General features: G+C 50.6%; 1 protein-coding gene across 1 annotated transcript in view; it reads right to left on the bottom strand.

The window, feature by feature from the left end:
• The window catches only part of inpp5l (inositol polyphosphate-5-phosphatase L), a 56,045-nt gene that overhangs the window by 35,171 nt on the left and 5,874 nt on the right, over nt 1-15,000 (bottom strand). Inside the window, exon 2 of the mRNA XM_062542399.1 lies at nt 5,288-5,329. Coding sequence (XP_062398383.1) covers nt 5,288-5,329 — 42 coding nt within the window. The remainder of the gene's footprint in view (nt 1-5,287; nt 5,330-15,000) is intronic.

The following is a 15,000-nucleotide window of genomic DNA, read 5'->3' as shown; positions in this document are numbered from 1 at the left end:
GGTCTAAGGATGTAGAAATCAGTCTCAGAAATCACAGGTGTGTGTGTGTGTGTGTGTGTGTGTGTGTGTGTGTGTGTGTGTGTGTGTGTATCTGAGAGAGAGAGGGCAGGTGCAGCAGTCTCCCCTCCTTCCTCAGTCTCAGAGACCACAGGTGTATGTGTGTCCGTGTGTGTCCGTGTGTGTGTGTGTGTGTGTGTGTGTGTGTGTGTGTATGTGTGTGTGTCAGACACTTGTGAGAAGCATTCAACCGTGAAGAGGACTGTGCTGGGGCCCTGTGAGTGGACACAAGTGCAGCAGAGGGTCCTCGCTGGCCTCGTCTGGGTAAATAGAGGATTACAGACAGCAGACAGATGGCTCAGGTTGAGGTCAGGCTACTGGTCAAGGTGAAAACACACCGAGTCTCTCGCTGCTGATTGGGTGAGGGCCAAGACCTCCCCTCTTAGCTTCCTGGTGGAGCAGCGCAGTGATTCTGAATGTGCGCAGTGTGAGCTACCTGGCCCAGCACTAGGGGGCGACGCTGTGCAGCATCTAGGCTACGCTATGCAGCATCTAGGCTACGCTGGGAAGCATCTAGGCTACGCTGAGCAGTATCTAGGCTACGCTGAGCAGTATCTAGGCTACGCTGTAGCTAAGTTGTGTAGCCTCTAGGCTACGCTGTGCAGCATCTAGGCTACGCTGTGCAGCATCTAGGCTACGCTGTGCAGCATCTAGGCTACGCTATGCAGCATCTAGGCTACGCTGGGAAGCATCTAGGCTATGCTGTGCAGCATCTAGGCTACGCTGGGAAGCATCTAGGCTACGCTGTGCAGCATCTAGGCTACGCTGTGCAGCATCTAGGCTACGCTGAGCAGCATCTAGGCTACGCTGTAGCTACGTTGTGTAGCCTCTAGGCTACGCTGAGCAGCATCTAGGCTACGCTGTGCAGCATCTAGGCTACGCTGTGAAGCATCTAGGCTACGCTGTGCAGCATCTAGGCTACGCTGGGAAGCATCTAGGCTACGCTGAGCAGTATCTAGGCTACGCTGTAGCTACGTTGTGTAGCCTCTAGGCTACGCTGAGCAGCATCTAGGCTACGCTGGGAAGCATCTAGGCTACGCTGGGAAGCATCTAGGCTACGCTGGGAAGCATCTAGGCTACGCTGAGCAGCATCTAGGCTACGCTGAGCAGTATCTAGGCTACGCTGTAGCTACGTTGTGTAGCCTCTAGGCTACGCTGAGCAGCATCTAGGCTACGCTGAGCAGTATCTAGGCTACGCTGTAGCTACGTTGTGTAGCCTCTAGGCTACGCTGAGCAGCATCTAGGCTACGCTGTGCAGAATCTAGGCTACGCTATGCAGCATCTAGGCTACGCTGTGTAGCATCTAGGCTACGCTATGCAGCATCTAGGCTACGCTATGCAGCATCTAGGCTACGCTGTGCAGCATCTAGGCTACGCTGGGAAGCATCTAGGCTACGCTGGGAAGCATCTAGGCTACGCTGGGCAGCATCTAGGCTACGCTGTGCAGCATCTAGGCTACGCTGTGCAGAATCTAGGCTACGCTGGGAAGCATCTAGGCTACGCTGGGAAGCATCTAGGCTACGCTGTGCAGCATCTAGGCTACGCTGTAGCTACGTTGTGTAGCCTCTAGGCTACGCTGAGCAGCATCTAGGCTACGCTGTGCAGCATCTAGGCTACGCTGTGCAGAATCTAGGCTACGCTATGCAGCATCTAGGCTACGCTGTGCAGCATCTAGGCTACGCTATGCAGCATCTAGGCTACGCTGTGCAGCATCTAGGCTACGCTGTGCAGCATCTAGGCTACGCTGTGCAGCATCTAGGCTACGCTGTGCAGCATCTAGGCTACGCTGTGCAGCATCTAGGCTACGCTGGGCAGCATCTAGGCTACGCTGGGCAGCATCTAGGCTACGCTGTGAAGCATCTAGGCTACGCTGTGCAGCATCTAGGCTACGCTGTGCAGCATCTAGGCTACACTGGGCAGAATGTAGCCGATGCTGCTATCTAGGCTACACATCAGGGGCCCACATACTTAAGCTCATTGGAGGAGGATGGTACGCTGCATAGAGGCTGGCTAGGGCTGAAAGATTAATCCACATCAAATCCCAATCGTAATTTCAACTAATGCAATTAGTAAATCACAAAGACAGCAATTAATTGTACAGCTTGCCCTCTTGACCCAGTATTATTCAATAACTTCACGTTTTTTTTAACATATAGGCTTATTGTGTAGCATGTCGGCTATCCATGTAGCATGTAGGCTAGGCATCAGGGGGTTACTCATCTCTAGAGGAGTGTGTCATATTCTAAATCCAGACATGTCTGTCCAATCACACACACAAAATTAGCATCTTTACAGATGTTCCATATCTTAGCTTCACACACACACACAATTAGGATATCTTTATAGATGTTCCATATTTTAGCTTCATCCACTCCGGTGTGGCCTATTAACACTGTGCTTTAACTCACTCTGTGTGTGGGTGTGTGTGTGTGTGTGTTGGGCTGTCTCATTCTACTCTGAGTAAGATCCTTCCACTTCCTCTTAAAAGACTAGACTTTTCTTAAGAAACTGAAAAGTTTCATTCTGATGGAGAGAGTGAGTTACGAACGAACACACACACAGACACACACACACACACAAACAAACAGAGAGAAGCAGCATGCGCCACACTTATGAGAGGAGAGCAACTCATCAACGGGTGTTGCAATGATGATCCGTCCTCATCTCTCTCTTTCACACACAGACAAACACATACACACATACACACAGACACAGACACACACACACACACATCTGAGGACATTGAGCAACACTGTGCTCAAGCTAACTCAGCCCTCTATCTGCCTCACAATCTCACTGCGCTAGACACATGGTCAAGGTTGGGGGCAGGGGATTGGCTCACGCTACTGTTCATCATCAATCTCTAGATGTGGATTGGCTAAGGGGTGGGCCTTGCTACATGGGCCAGTTTAGGTAGTGTCATTCTCTGAGGGCCTCTGTCTCAATAGTTAATCTGATTCTGGTCACATCTAGTTGCATTCATGTCATCCTCCTTATGGGGCAAACAGTGAAGCTCAGCTAACAGGAGTTCTGGGCTTCATATGCATTAGACATACTCACCAATCAGGAGTGGCCACACACACACACACACACACACACACACACACACACACACACACACACACACACACACACACACACACACACACACACACACACACACACACACACACACACACACACACACACACACACACACACACACACACACACACACACACACACACACACACACACACGTCATACTTTTTCATTGTCTGTCATTTTGAGGGTTGTAAAAATTCAGTCACTAGCTATTTTCACTTGTCGCTTTAATTTTAATGTCAGTTAAGTGTCAGTTTGACATCATCCCCCAATCTAAGAGAAAACAGTCACTTGTAGCCTGGGACATGACTGTGAAGATGCTGTCAGATATTCATTGATTTCTTAGGACTGCCACAAGGAAATGTCAAATGCTAACAGAACTCGCTTTTCATTGCTTCCTTGTAACATGATCGTTGTGTGAAATCGAAGTTGCAGAATTTAGTGTAGCTCATGACAGGGACGTTTTTTTTGTCAGTCAGTGACAGAAAACGCTCGACTTGGTAAACCCAGCCCGATCTGCCAGCGATTTGATTTTGCTCGCAACTCAGTCTGGAAACTTCCACATTTTTCTTTGGTCAGTGGAAACTGTTTTAAATGTGCTCTATAAATTACATTTACTTACTTTACTTACTCTTGGGCAATAAAAAATACACAGCAGGCTCCCCAGGCTAATGTTCAATCTTTAACTCATTCAGTGCCAACAACGTAATATTGCGTTTTCAGCTCCCATGCGTAGAGTGCCAACAACGCAATATTGCATTTTTCGCTTTTTTTTTAAATTACGAAACTAGACACTCTAACTCACCTTATGTGTGATTTTTGGAAGTCTATCATGAAGAGAACTGAAGTAGATGACGATTAAAAACTCATGAAATCCTACAATCCGGAAATGTACGTCTGTCTTAAGTGGCTTATATCTCCGTTTCTAGAGGAACAACGGGGATTTTGATGAAAACTAGCCACTCAGGAATGGAGACACGTAGAGATAAACGGTTTTCACCCACTGAGAGCTCAGAGTCTTACCTTTCAAATGAGCCATAGTATATGTCCATAACTATAACATAGAATACGCTGTGGCTCTACAAAAATAGTTAACAACGATCTAGCTTGCCGGCACTCTGGGACATAGCTTCCAAAAACAACGCGGCATTCAAAGAGTTAAAGATTAAGGCTCGATCTGGTGATAGCCAGGCTAAGAAAACACAACAGTTTTGATCAGAGAAGAGACGGAACCACTACTTATCTCATTTAGAACACCGGCGGTTGGATCCTTACAACATCAGTCAAATAGCCTGGTAGTAAACCAGACCATGGAATCTTTGAATAATAATGAAAATGGCCCAACTCGAGGGGCGGCACCAAGCATGCATTTGGAAATCTCACTGCACGCAATTGGATAACACTACGACCAATGTTTACTCTGACTGATTCTGAACTTTGACGCAATTGGATAACACTACAACCAAAAACGAAGGTTGCAACGCTGTCGTCATCAGTTTAGCTTGCCCCTGGCCCGCCTATATCAGATACACCGATTTGATTGCAGCGCCGCATGAACACATGCAGGGGCAACTGAGCTACAGAGTGACCCCATAAACCTGCTCTTTTCTCTGGGCAACTCAGCTACAGAGTGACCCCATAATCCTGCTCTTTCTACCCCATAATCCTGCTCTTTCTACCCCATAAACCTGCTCTTTCTACCCCATAAACCTGCTCTTTCTACCCCATAAACCTGCTCTTTCTACCCCATAATCCTGCTCTTTCTACCCCACAATCCTGCTCTTTCTACCCCACAATCCTGCTCTTTCTACCCCATAATCCTGCTCTTTCTACCCCATAAACCTGCTCTTTCTACCCCACAATCCTGCTCTTTCTACCCCATAATCCTGCTCTTTCTACCCCATAAACCTGCTCTTTCTCTGGGCAACTCAGCTACAGAGTGACCCCATAAACCTGCTCTTTCTACCCCATATAGCTGTACTGGTGCTAAAATTACTCAGTGATCAGGTGAAACATCAGTGTGTGTGTGTGTGTGTGTGTGTGTGTGTGTGTGTGTGTGGGTGTGTGTGTGTGTGTGTGTGTGTGGCTCTCGCGTAAGCAGGTGAATCCCTGTTGGAGACGAGATGTGGACTCAGGTCACACTCACCGAGTAGAACTCTCGGAGCCAATCCTTCTCCATCTCCCCCACCTGCAGGAAGAAAAATATCACAGGGTGAGACACGCCTCACCAACACAGCAAGCAAGCAAACAAACAAACAAACAAACATATTCCTCCAGTGAACTCGTGTAAACATCTCTTGGCTGGCAGCGTAGCAGCTTCAGCACATGAGGGTGGCCCACTCCGCTTCCGACGACGTCTGATTCCACCGTTTCCACACAACCCCACACATCACCGCCGCCGCCGCCACACTCTTCCGCCGCCTTGTGCATTATGATTCAGTTCTATTTTTGACGCTGCTGCTCAACACAATCCATTATTTATCGAACGCTTGTCAGCTAAAAACATTCGGAACAGCAGTGTGTGGAGCAAATGACGGAAAGTGTTGGTGCACTGGTGGCAGTGCCTATATGCAGTGCGATGAAGTCACCCTCTGTCTGTCTGTGTGTGTGTGTGTGTGTGTGTGTGTCCCACTTTCCCGGTCTCCCAAGTAGGCTATGGTGCCGGTGCGGCCCCTGAGTGCAGCATGTAGGGTAGGCGTCTGGGGGGGTTCCGAGCTCATTACCGCGGCTAGATGGGCTCTTAATCTCTGGAGGAGCAAGTCACATTTCCAACCCTCACATCTGTGCCTCATCACAGAGCTGTGATATTCTTAGATGCGTTCTACATTTGAAGCATGTCAAAGTCCAAGCGCTTTCAAACAGGCCTAACTAGGCTGAGGAACTTTTGATCAAAAAAGTTTTTGTTTTCGGTCCCACTTTTCCAACTTTCATTCGCCCGTCGCTTGACTTTCACTCTGTTCTGCGACTCACACAGACACACACACACACACACACACACACACACACACACACACACACACACCACTTCTGCTTTCCTCGACAAAGTTCTGTCTAACCTCTAACCTCCCGGCTACAGAGATCACTTCCTGCTCCGGGCCGACCAGCGGGGTCGACGGACTTCAGAAAAGGTCGAACATACAGTCGGACGCGTTCGACCTTCAGTTTAGAGAGCGGCGGGCGGGAGTGGCCAATCGGGTCGGTCTGAGCGCGCTCGGTCTCCTTTTACGGCCGCTGGCTCCTCCCGCGTCCCGCTCCGAGAGTCCGGTGACCCGAGGGCAGCCGTTGCCACAGGAGACGCAGCGTTCCGCTCCCAGAGCGTTCCGGAATGGAACCAGAATGGGCCTCGGGAGATCGGCCGGCCTCAGACCTCAGGCAGTGCACGTAGCCCACAGCGGCGCAGATTAAAGCACAATCACCGACTGATAGAATCTGCCTGCACGAAGGGACGGCCTTGGCAGTGCCCACGCCACCACACACACATTACCCATAATCCTCTCTGCCTGCACGAAGGGACGGCCTTGGCAGTGCCCACACCACCACACACACATTACCCACAATCCTCTCGGCCTGCAGGAAGAGACTGCCTTGGCAGTGCCCACACCACCACACACACATTACCCACAATCCTCTCGGTCTGCAGGAAGAGACTGCCTTGGCAGTGCCCACACCACCACACACACATTACCCACAATCCTCTCGGTCTGCAGGAAGAGACTGCCTTGGCAGTGCCCACACCACCACACACACATTACCCACAATCCTCTCGGTCTGCAGGAAGAGACTGCCTTGGCAGTGCCCACACCACCACACACACATTACCCACAATCCTCTCTGCCTGCACGAAGGGACTGCCTTGGCAGTGGCCCACACCACCACACACACATTACCCACAATCCTCTCGGTCTGCAGGAAGAGACAGCCTTGGCAGTGCCCACACCACCACACACACATTACCCACAATCCTCTGCTTAGTAGGAAGTCCAAGTCAAGTCAAGTCTTTTCTCACTGTTGATCAAGCAAGTCACAAGTCCTCAATCTGGCGACTTAAGTCTGACTCGAGTCAAGTCACTAGACTCGAGTCCCCCATCTCTGCCATATGTACACAAACACACACAGACCCCATACGTACACACACACACACAGAGGTGGTGTGGGAAAAGGGCAGAGACCCTGTGGTGCACATGGCACACAACATGCTAGGTAGGGAGGGGTAATTTCACCCAGGGAGGGCATCGTCTGCTTAATATAGACACACAAGGCTCTTCTGTTTGACCATGTCTGTCCTGGTGTGTGTGTGTGTGTGTGTGTGTGTGTGTATTTTAAGTAGTATAAGAGTGTCTGCAACATTCCCTCCGCCCCTCACATGAAGCACAATTTACTCTACTGAAATCCCTCCAAAGATAAAACTGGATTCTATTGAACAATTTCTCCAAGTATCGATTAAAAAGGTTTCCACACGAGTACTGATATCAGTTCAAATGTGTCGGTTACCCAGGCCTGGAGTGTACTCTGCTGTGAAACCATCATCCTGTTCTGTGTGTGTGTGTGTGTGTGTGTGCCTGTGCGTGTCACAGTTTACTGTAATACCCCTATCCCACAAAGCTTTCACAATATTGACTCTTCATCGTCGTATTTACCGTTTGGTTTTTCTCTGTTTGCCGTGAGGAAGGCAAACGCACAGTTGGAGAGAGGCAGTCATCTTAAGAGTTCTCTTGATGACACACTATCATCTTCCTGTCCAGATGATGGGCGTTATGAAAGCTCTATCTATTTACTGTATTTATTTGACATAACTCAAGTCTAACGCCGTCACGTCACAAGTTGGATAAGTCGGTAAGCGTGACCAGGTCTCCAAAAGCTGATGAATAGGCTACCGACACGTCAGCCCATAAACGTGTGACACAATCTCCATTTCTGGTCGGGCAAAGACTGCGTGTCCTCTGGTTTTACCTGTTTTTGGTGCAGCCTGCCACTCATCCTTACTACGTCTCGATTCCGACTACTTCCACTTAAAAAAAAAAAAAGTGTTTTTTTATTGTTTTGGCCAGGCTATCTCCTGTGCACACGACTCTTTGTGGCTACGCTGCAGTTCGGGCCGTTGTGTCTACTGCAACTGTTTCCTGTTCGACAGGGTTGGCCAACGTGGCGTCTGGCTGTAGAACACAGCGTGTTACCGCGGGTTACCGCGGGTTACCGCGGGTTACGGGGGGGTGTTAAAGGCACATGGACGTGGCCGGTTACAGAACGAGATGATTGACGAGATTGAAACCTTCGCTTCTAGATTCCTTTCCCGCAGTGTTGTCATGCCAACCGAACTCTCACCCATCACCACATCAGGAAGCAGACGCGATGCGCTAGCGCGATGCCCTCGGCTTTTGCCCCGACGGAAACTCAACGCCGGCGTTAAAAGGGTGGGTTTTGAACATTCTAACACAAGATTCCATTCCGCAACAATTCAACATTCTAAAATTCTATGTAGAATTCAATGAACCCAGACATTCTTTAGAATGTTAATTTTCCAACATTCCAAACACACCGGTGTGACGGTACACTCTTAAGGGTTAATAGACATCACCCCCTGCACCCGACAGGCCACGAGCTGCTCTCATCAGCACAGACCTGCTCCATGTCGAACGCCAGTATCAGTTTCCCCTTATTCAGACTGACAGCAGAGTGTGTGTGTGTGTGGTTTGTGTGTGAGAGAGTTTAAGTATGTATATGTACATACGTTTCTGTGTTTGTGTGTGTGTGTGTGTGTGCAAGCTTGTGTGAATGTGTGGGTGAGTGCGAGTGCAAGTACGTGAGTGTGTGTGCGCCATTGGGTGTCTGTCTGTATGGGCAAGCTTGTCTGAGTGTGTGTGTGTGTGTGTGCTTGTGTCAGGTGGAGGCCGCTCTGAGGGCGTGCTGAATAATGCAGGAGTGTGTGCCAGGCTCATGCAGAAGGCATGAGGGGTTGAGAGGGGATAAACACCGTTCACCTGAGCCCTGTCACACACTTTTACGCCACGCTGCCTATCGCGGGCTCACACACATAGCTCACACACACGGCTACACATATGGCTCACACACACACGGCTCAGGCACACAGCTAAAACACACGGCTCACACACACGGATAATGTCAGGGTAACACCAGGTGAAGCAACCACAAAGTAAACAGGTGTAGCCTACTACTGTGGCCTATTTACAAAAGAGTGTGTTAACATCAACACTATGAAACATTCATAAAACAAGATGATCAATATCATCCTACTATCATTAGTTGGTCATGATTAGTACTACGCTACTAATATCAATAGGTTATAATCACAACCACTCTGCCATTTATGTTAATATACATGTAATTACTATTATGATTAGTACTATACTACTAATATGAATGGGTTATAATTAGCATTACTCTGCCATTAATACTAGTGGATTATGATCATGCTATTATAATACTATGCAATGTTTATATGTTTTGACCGTCTATGGCCACTGCTATGCCACCATACTTGGCCCATCAGAACCTATACTGCATGATTGGTAGGGAGCACTTCTCCAAGCCTCTAGCCGCCGTTCAACATCCAAGTGTATTAACTATGACCTGTGGGGTGAGTGTGTGTGTGTGTGTGTGTGTGTGTGTGTGTGTGTAGAGCACCCTGCTCTGACTGCTCTGTTATCTGCAGGATGTAGAGAGCAACGCGGCCTCCTGACACACCAAAGGAACAGACACACACACACACACACACACACACACACACACACACACACACACACACACACTGACACTCTCGGCCTCTTCACACACTAAGGAACACACACACGCACGCTGACACTCTCGGCCTCCTCACACACCAAAGACACACCAAAGACACACACACACACTGACGCTGCAGTAGTGGTGACCTCAGGCCTCAGATAGACAGCGCTTGCAATCGCTCCTCTCGCCGCGTGATGTCAGTGTGACGGACGTCCCCTATTGGACGTCTTCTGGCCAGAGCCGAGCCGTGCCACGGGAACCAATCACACCAAGGCCTCTTGCTCCCTCTGCAAGGGGGGAAGAGAGACGGCGGGACACTCCTTGGCGTGGTCACCCGGAGAGAGACGGGACTGAATTCTCTGAGGCTCAGACGCTCAGTGGGCATGGCATAGATTAGCATGTGTGTGTGTGTGTGTGTGTGTGTGTGTGTGTGTGTCTGGATGGGTAAGCATCTAAGTTTGCATCTAAGTTTGTCTCCATGTATGAAATTGCACTCGAGTTTGGGCGCATGATTCTCTAGGCGTGTGTGTGTGTGTGTGTGTGTGTGTGTGTGTGTGTGTGTGTGTGTGTGTGCTAAATGAGGCAACAGGCCCAGACTTGCTCTGCAGAGGAAGCCGTGACAAAAGACACACAGCTTTCCCAGATCACAGAGAGACAAAGGGAGGGGGCTAGCCAGGGAGGAGTGTGTGGGGTGTGTGTGTGTGTGTGTGTGTGTGTGTGTGTTGGCCATAGCCATCTTCCGCAGGACAGTGAGGTGGGGAGGGGGTGGGGGTTGTCATGGTCATCCACTCAGGGCCATAACTATGTACTGGCCATAGCCATCTTCTGTGGGACAGTGAGGTGGGGGGAGGTGTGTGTGTGTGTGTGTGTGTGTGTATGTGTGTGTGTGTGTGTGTTGGCCATAGCCATCTTCTGTGGGACAGTGAGGTGGGGTGGAGGGGGGGGGGGGTCAGGTTGTCATGGTAGCCATCTTGTGTGTTCTGTGGGACAGTTCTGCACTCAAGAGCTGCACCGCTGCCTGCAGCTGCTATTTCTGTTGCTGTTTACATTAAGCTCAAGCAGTAGCCCCACCCCCTACATCCCCCTCTCACAGGGACTAAGAGAGAGAGAGAGGAAGAGAGAGAGAGAGGAAGAGAGAGAGAGAGATAGAGAGAGAGAGAGAGAGAGAGACTAGGGTTCAGGGCATGGAGACAGAGACAGAGAGAGAGAGAGGTCACTTTACCTCACACAGCCTTGTCATCACGCACACACACACACCTGAGGTCATTAGGAAATCAGTATGAGGGACGACCACATCTATCACAGCAGCAGATGGTGGCCAGACATTCTAGTACTGCCACCAGGCCTGTACTGTCCCTTCCCCCTCCAGCTGCCTAGTACTGCCACCAGGCCTGTACTGTCCCTTCCCCCTCCAGCTGCCTAGTACTGCCACCAGGCCTGTACTGTCCCTTCCCCCTCCAGCTGCCTAGTACTGCCACCAGGCCTGTACTGTCCCTTCCCCCTCCAGCTGCCTAGTACTGCCACCAGGCCTGTACTGTCCCTTCCCCCTCCAGCTGCCTAGTACTGCCACCAGGCCTGTCCCTTCCCCCTCCAGCTGCCTAGTACTGCCACCAGGCCTGTACTGTCCCGACTCCCTTCCCCCTCCAGCAGATACCTGGGACTGGGATCGCGACTGGAGCAAAGGAGGACATAGTTGGGGATGGTGCTGAGTGGTGCGCATGGTGCTGGGTCTGAGATGGAGCAGTATGGACCAGGGAGGAGAGGTGGAGAGGAGAGGAGGAGAGGGGTGGAGGAGAGGGGTGGAGAGGTGGAGGAGAGGAGAGGAGAGGGATGGAGGAGAGGAGAGGGCTGGAGGAGAGGGGTGGAGGAGAGGGGTGGAGGAGAGGGGTGGAGGAGAGGGGTGGAGGAGAGGAATGGAGGAGAGGGGTAGAGGAGAGGGGTGGAGGAGAGGGGTGGAGGAGAGGGGTGGAGGAGAGGGATGGAGGAGAGGAGAGGGGTGGAGGAGAGGGGTGGAGGAGAGGGATGGAGGAGAGGGGTGGAGGAGAGGGCTGGAGGAGAGGGATGGAGGAGAGGGATGGAGGAGAGGGGTGGAGGAGAGAAAAGGGGTGGAGGAGAGAAGAGGGGTGGAGGGGTGGAGGAGAGAAGAGGGGTGGAGGAGAGGAGAGGGGTGGAGAGGTGGAGGAGAGGGGTGAAGGAGAGGGGTGGAGGAGAGGAGAGGGGTGGAGAGGTGGAGGAGAGGAGAGGGGTGAAGGAGAGGAGGAGAGGGGTGGAGAGGTGGAGAAGAGGGGAGGAGGAGAGGAGAGGTGTTGTGTTGTGTTGCTGAGCACCTGGTGGCTTTCAGAGGTACGCAGGGAGCAGCAGTGTATGATGAGGGAGCGTCCATATGGCTGTCTGTCATATGACTAGACTGGACTCCGTAGCCTTCAAGTGCCCTTGACATGCTGTGTGTGTGTGTGTGTGTGTGTGTGTGTGTGTCTGTGTGTGTGTGCGTGTTTACACTGGTTGAAAGTGGTTGTGCACTGACGCATGAAAAAATGAGGGTACAAACAGATTAGCGTCAGGAGGTACACTATTAGGTCTGACTGCTTCAGTGAGGTGTGTGTGTGTGTGTGTGTGTGTGTGTGTGTGTGTGTGTGTGAGGCAAGAGATCAATGGCTTCAAAGAGATGTGTGTGTGTGTTTGTGTTTGTGTGTGTTTCTAGTGGCTTCAACAAGATTGTGTGTGTGTGTGTGTGTGTGTGTGTGTGTCAGGAGGTCTAGTGGCTTCAGGAATGTGTGAGAATGTGCATGTGTGAACCAGGATGTCTTGACGGCTCCAACGAGATGTGTGTGTGTGTGTGTGTGTGTGTGTGTGTGTGTGTGTGTGTGTGTGTGTGTGTGTGTGCGCATCAGGAGGTCTGACGAATTCAGCAAAGAGGTGTCTGGGAGGCACACATGGAGGGGAAGGGAGCCGGCGCTGGGTCACACAGAGAACATGTCCCTCCATAACAGAGGAGAACAGGGACTGGTTCTAAGTTCTAACAGAGAACATGGACTGGTTCTAAGTTCTAACAGAGAACATGATTCTAGATGATGCCAGAACTTCACAAGACCGTTTGCTGGTTCTAACTACTATCTGAAAAAGAGGAGGAACGAGCGATGGATCTAACAGCTAAAAAGAGAACAAGTCGGTTCTATCCTAGACGTAGAACCATGGAGCCGTGACGAGCTCCTGAAGGCTGTAACAAAAGGCCACAGAGAGCGGCGTCCCAAAATAACTGCTCCAAACACAGCCACGATTCATACGCAGTCAAAATAAACTGCATTACACAAGGCACAAAACAACAGCTTAAACGGGAGCAGAGACGTCAGACATTAGCCTAGCGGCTCCTCACGCTAACTCAATCAAGTCTGAGTGGGGACCGGGGTGGAATGGAGCACTCCTCTCCTGCAGCAGGGAGCTGGCCTCCTCATCTACCCACTCTCTCCTCTCCTCACCTCCTCCCAACTCCTCCCCTCTCATCTCACCTCCCCACTCTCTCCTCTCCTCACTCTCTCCTCCCCCTCTCCTCTCCTCACCTCCCAACTATCTAACCACTCTCTCCTCTCCTCCCCACTCTCTCCTCTCCTCACTCTCTCCTCCCCTCATCTACCCACTCTCTACTCTCCTCCCCACTCTCTCCTCTCATCTCTCCTCTCATCTCACCTCCTCATTCTCTCCTCTCAGGGTCCCACCCTGGCATAACATGGCTCAGACTCCAGCCCATGACCCTTAGCTCAGCCTGTCAGCCAGGACTCCTTCTGCCCGCACCCTGGACCTGATGCCAGCAGCCAGCACTCCCGTGTGCAAACTCTGGGCTTCGCCTCATACTGCAGGAGATCATACGGTAGGCGCATACTAGGCGCGTATGCAGGAGATGATACGGTAGGCGCATACTAGGCGCGTATGCAGGAGATGATACGGTAGGCGCATACTAGGCGCGTATGCAGGAGATGATACGGTAGGCGCATACTAGGCGCGTATGCAGGAGATCATACAGTAGGCGCATACTAGGCGCGTATGCAGGAGATGATACGGTAGGCGCGTATGCAGGAGATCATACGGTAGGCGCGTACGCAGGAGATCATACAGTACTAGGCGTATATGCAGGAGATCATACAGTACTAGGCGCGTATGCAGGAGATCATACAGTAGGCGCATATGCAGGGCGGGCGGTTTCCTCTGGCCCCAGTGTGCCAGTGCTTTATATAGGTCTGGGCCGGCCCTCGCGCGCGCGGGAGAGAGAGAGAGAGAGAGAGAGAGAGGGGGAGAGAGAGAGAGAGAGAGAGAGAGAGAGAGAGAGAGAGAGAGAGAGAGAGAGAGAGAGAGAGAGACGAGCGTGGCACACAGAACTGGAGCACATCACAGAAGGAGCACAACACAAGGCCTTCACAAGAACTGCACTCCACTGATTTACACACACACACGGCAAAAATGTAGGCTGACAGACCACTATATTCTTCTGCAAAACCTCAGTCCTCATACAAACAGTGCCAAACACACACACAACCTCTTTCTCTCTCTCTCTCTCTCTCTCTCTCTCTCTCTCCCACGTTTATGCTCACACATTCTCCCTCACCCTTTCTCAGAAAAATAAAACAATTCCAATGCACACACACCATTTACATGAGAGCTGGGTGCTATTACGGATTTCTTCTACTTTTAGAGTCCCACAGCATGTTTAAAGTGTATGGTTGGTTGCATAAAACACAAGCGAGCCTGCATCCCTTTAACCTCAAGGTTCAGATGTAGGAATTTAAAGCAGAAAAACGGCCTTGGACAGCCTGCAGAGAGGTTCTCAAATCAGTATACTAAAGCTGGCATAATGAACTCAAATCCTGTTTAGTATGCCAGGTTTAGTACACCGAGTTCATTATGCCAGGTTTAGTATACTGATTTGATAGTACATTCCTCTTTAGTATCCCAGCTTTAGTACACTACCAAACCAGTGTACTAAACCTGGCATAATGAACAGGAATGTACCAAATCAGTGTACTAAACCTGGCATAATGAACAGGAATGTACTACCAAATCAGTACATTCCTGGCATAATGAACTCAGTACATTCCTCTTTAGTATGCCAGGTTTAATATACTA

The sequence above is a fragment of the Sardina pilchardus genome, chromosome 8 (genome assembly GCF_963854185.1).
Source record: "Sardina pilchardus chromosome 8, fSarPil1.1, whole genome shotgun sequence".
Lineage (NCBI taxonomy): Eukaryota > Metazoa > Chordata > Actinopteri > Clupeiformes > Clupeidae > Sardina > Sardina pilchardus.
Note: the sequence above shows the minus strand (reverse complement) of the source record. Positions and strands in the feature narration are given on the sequence as shown.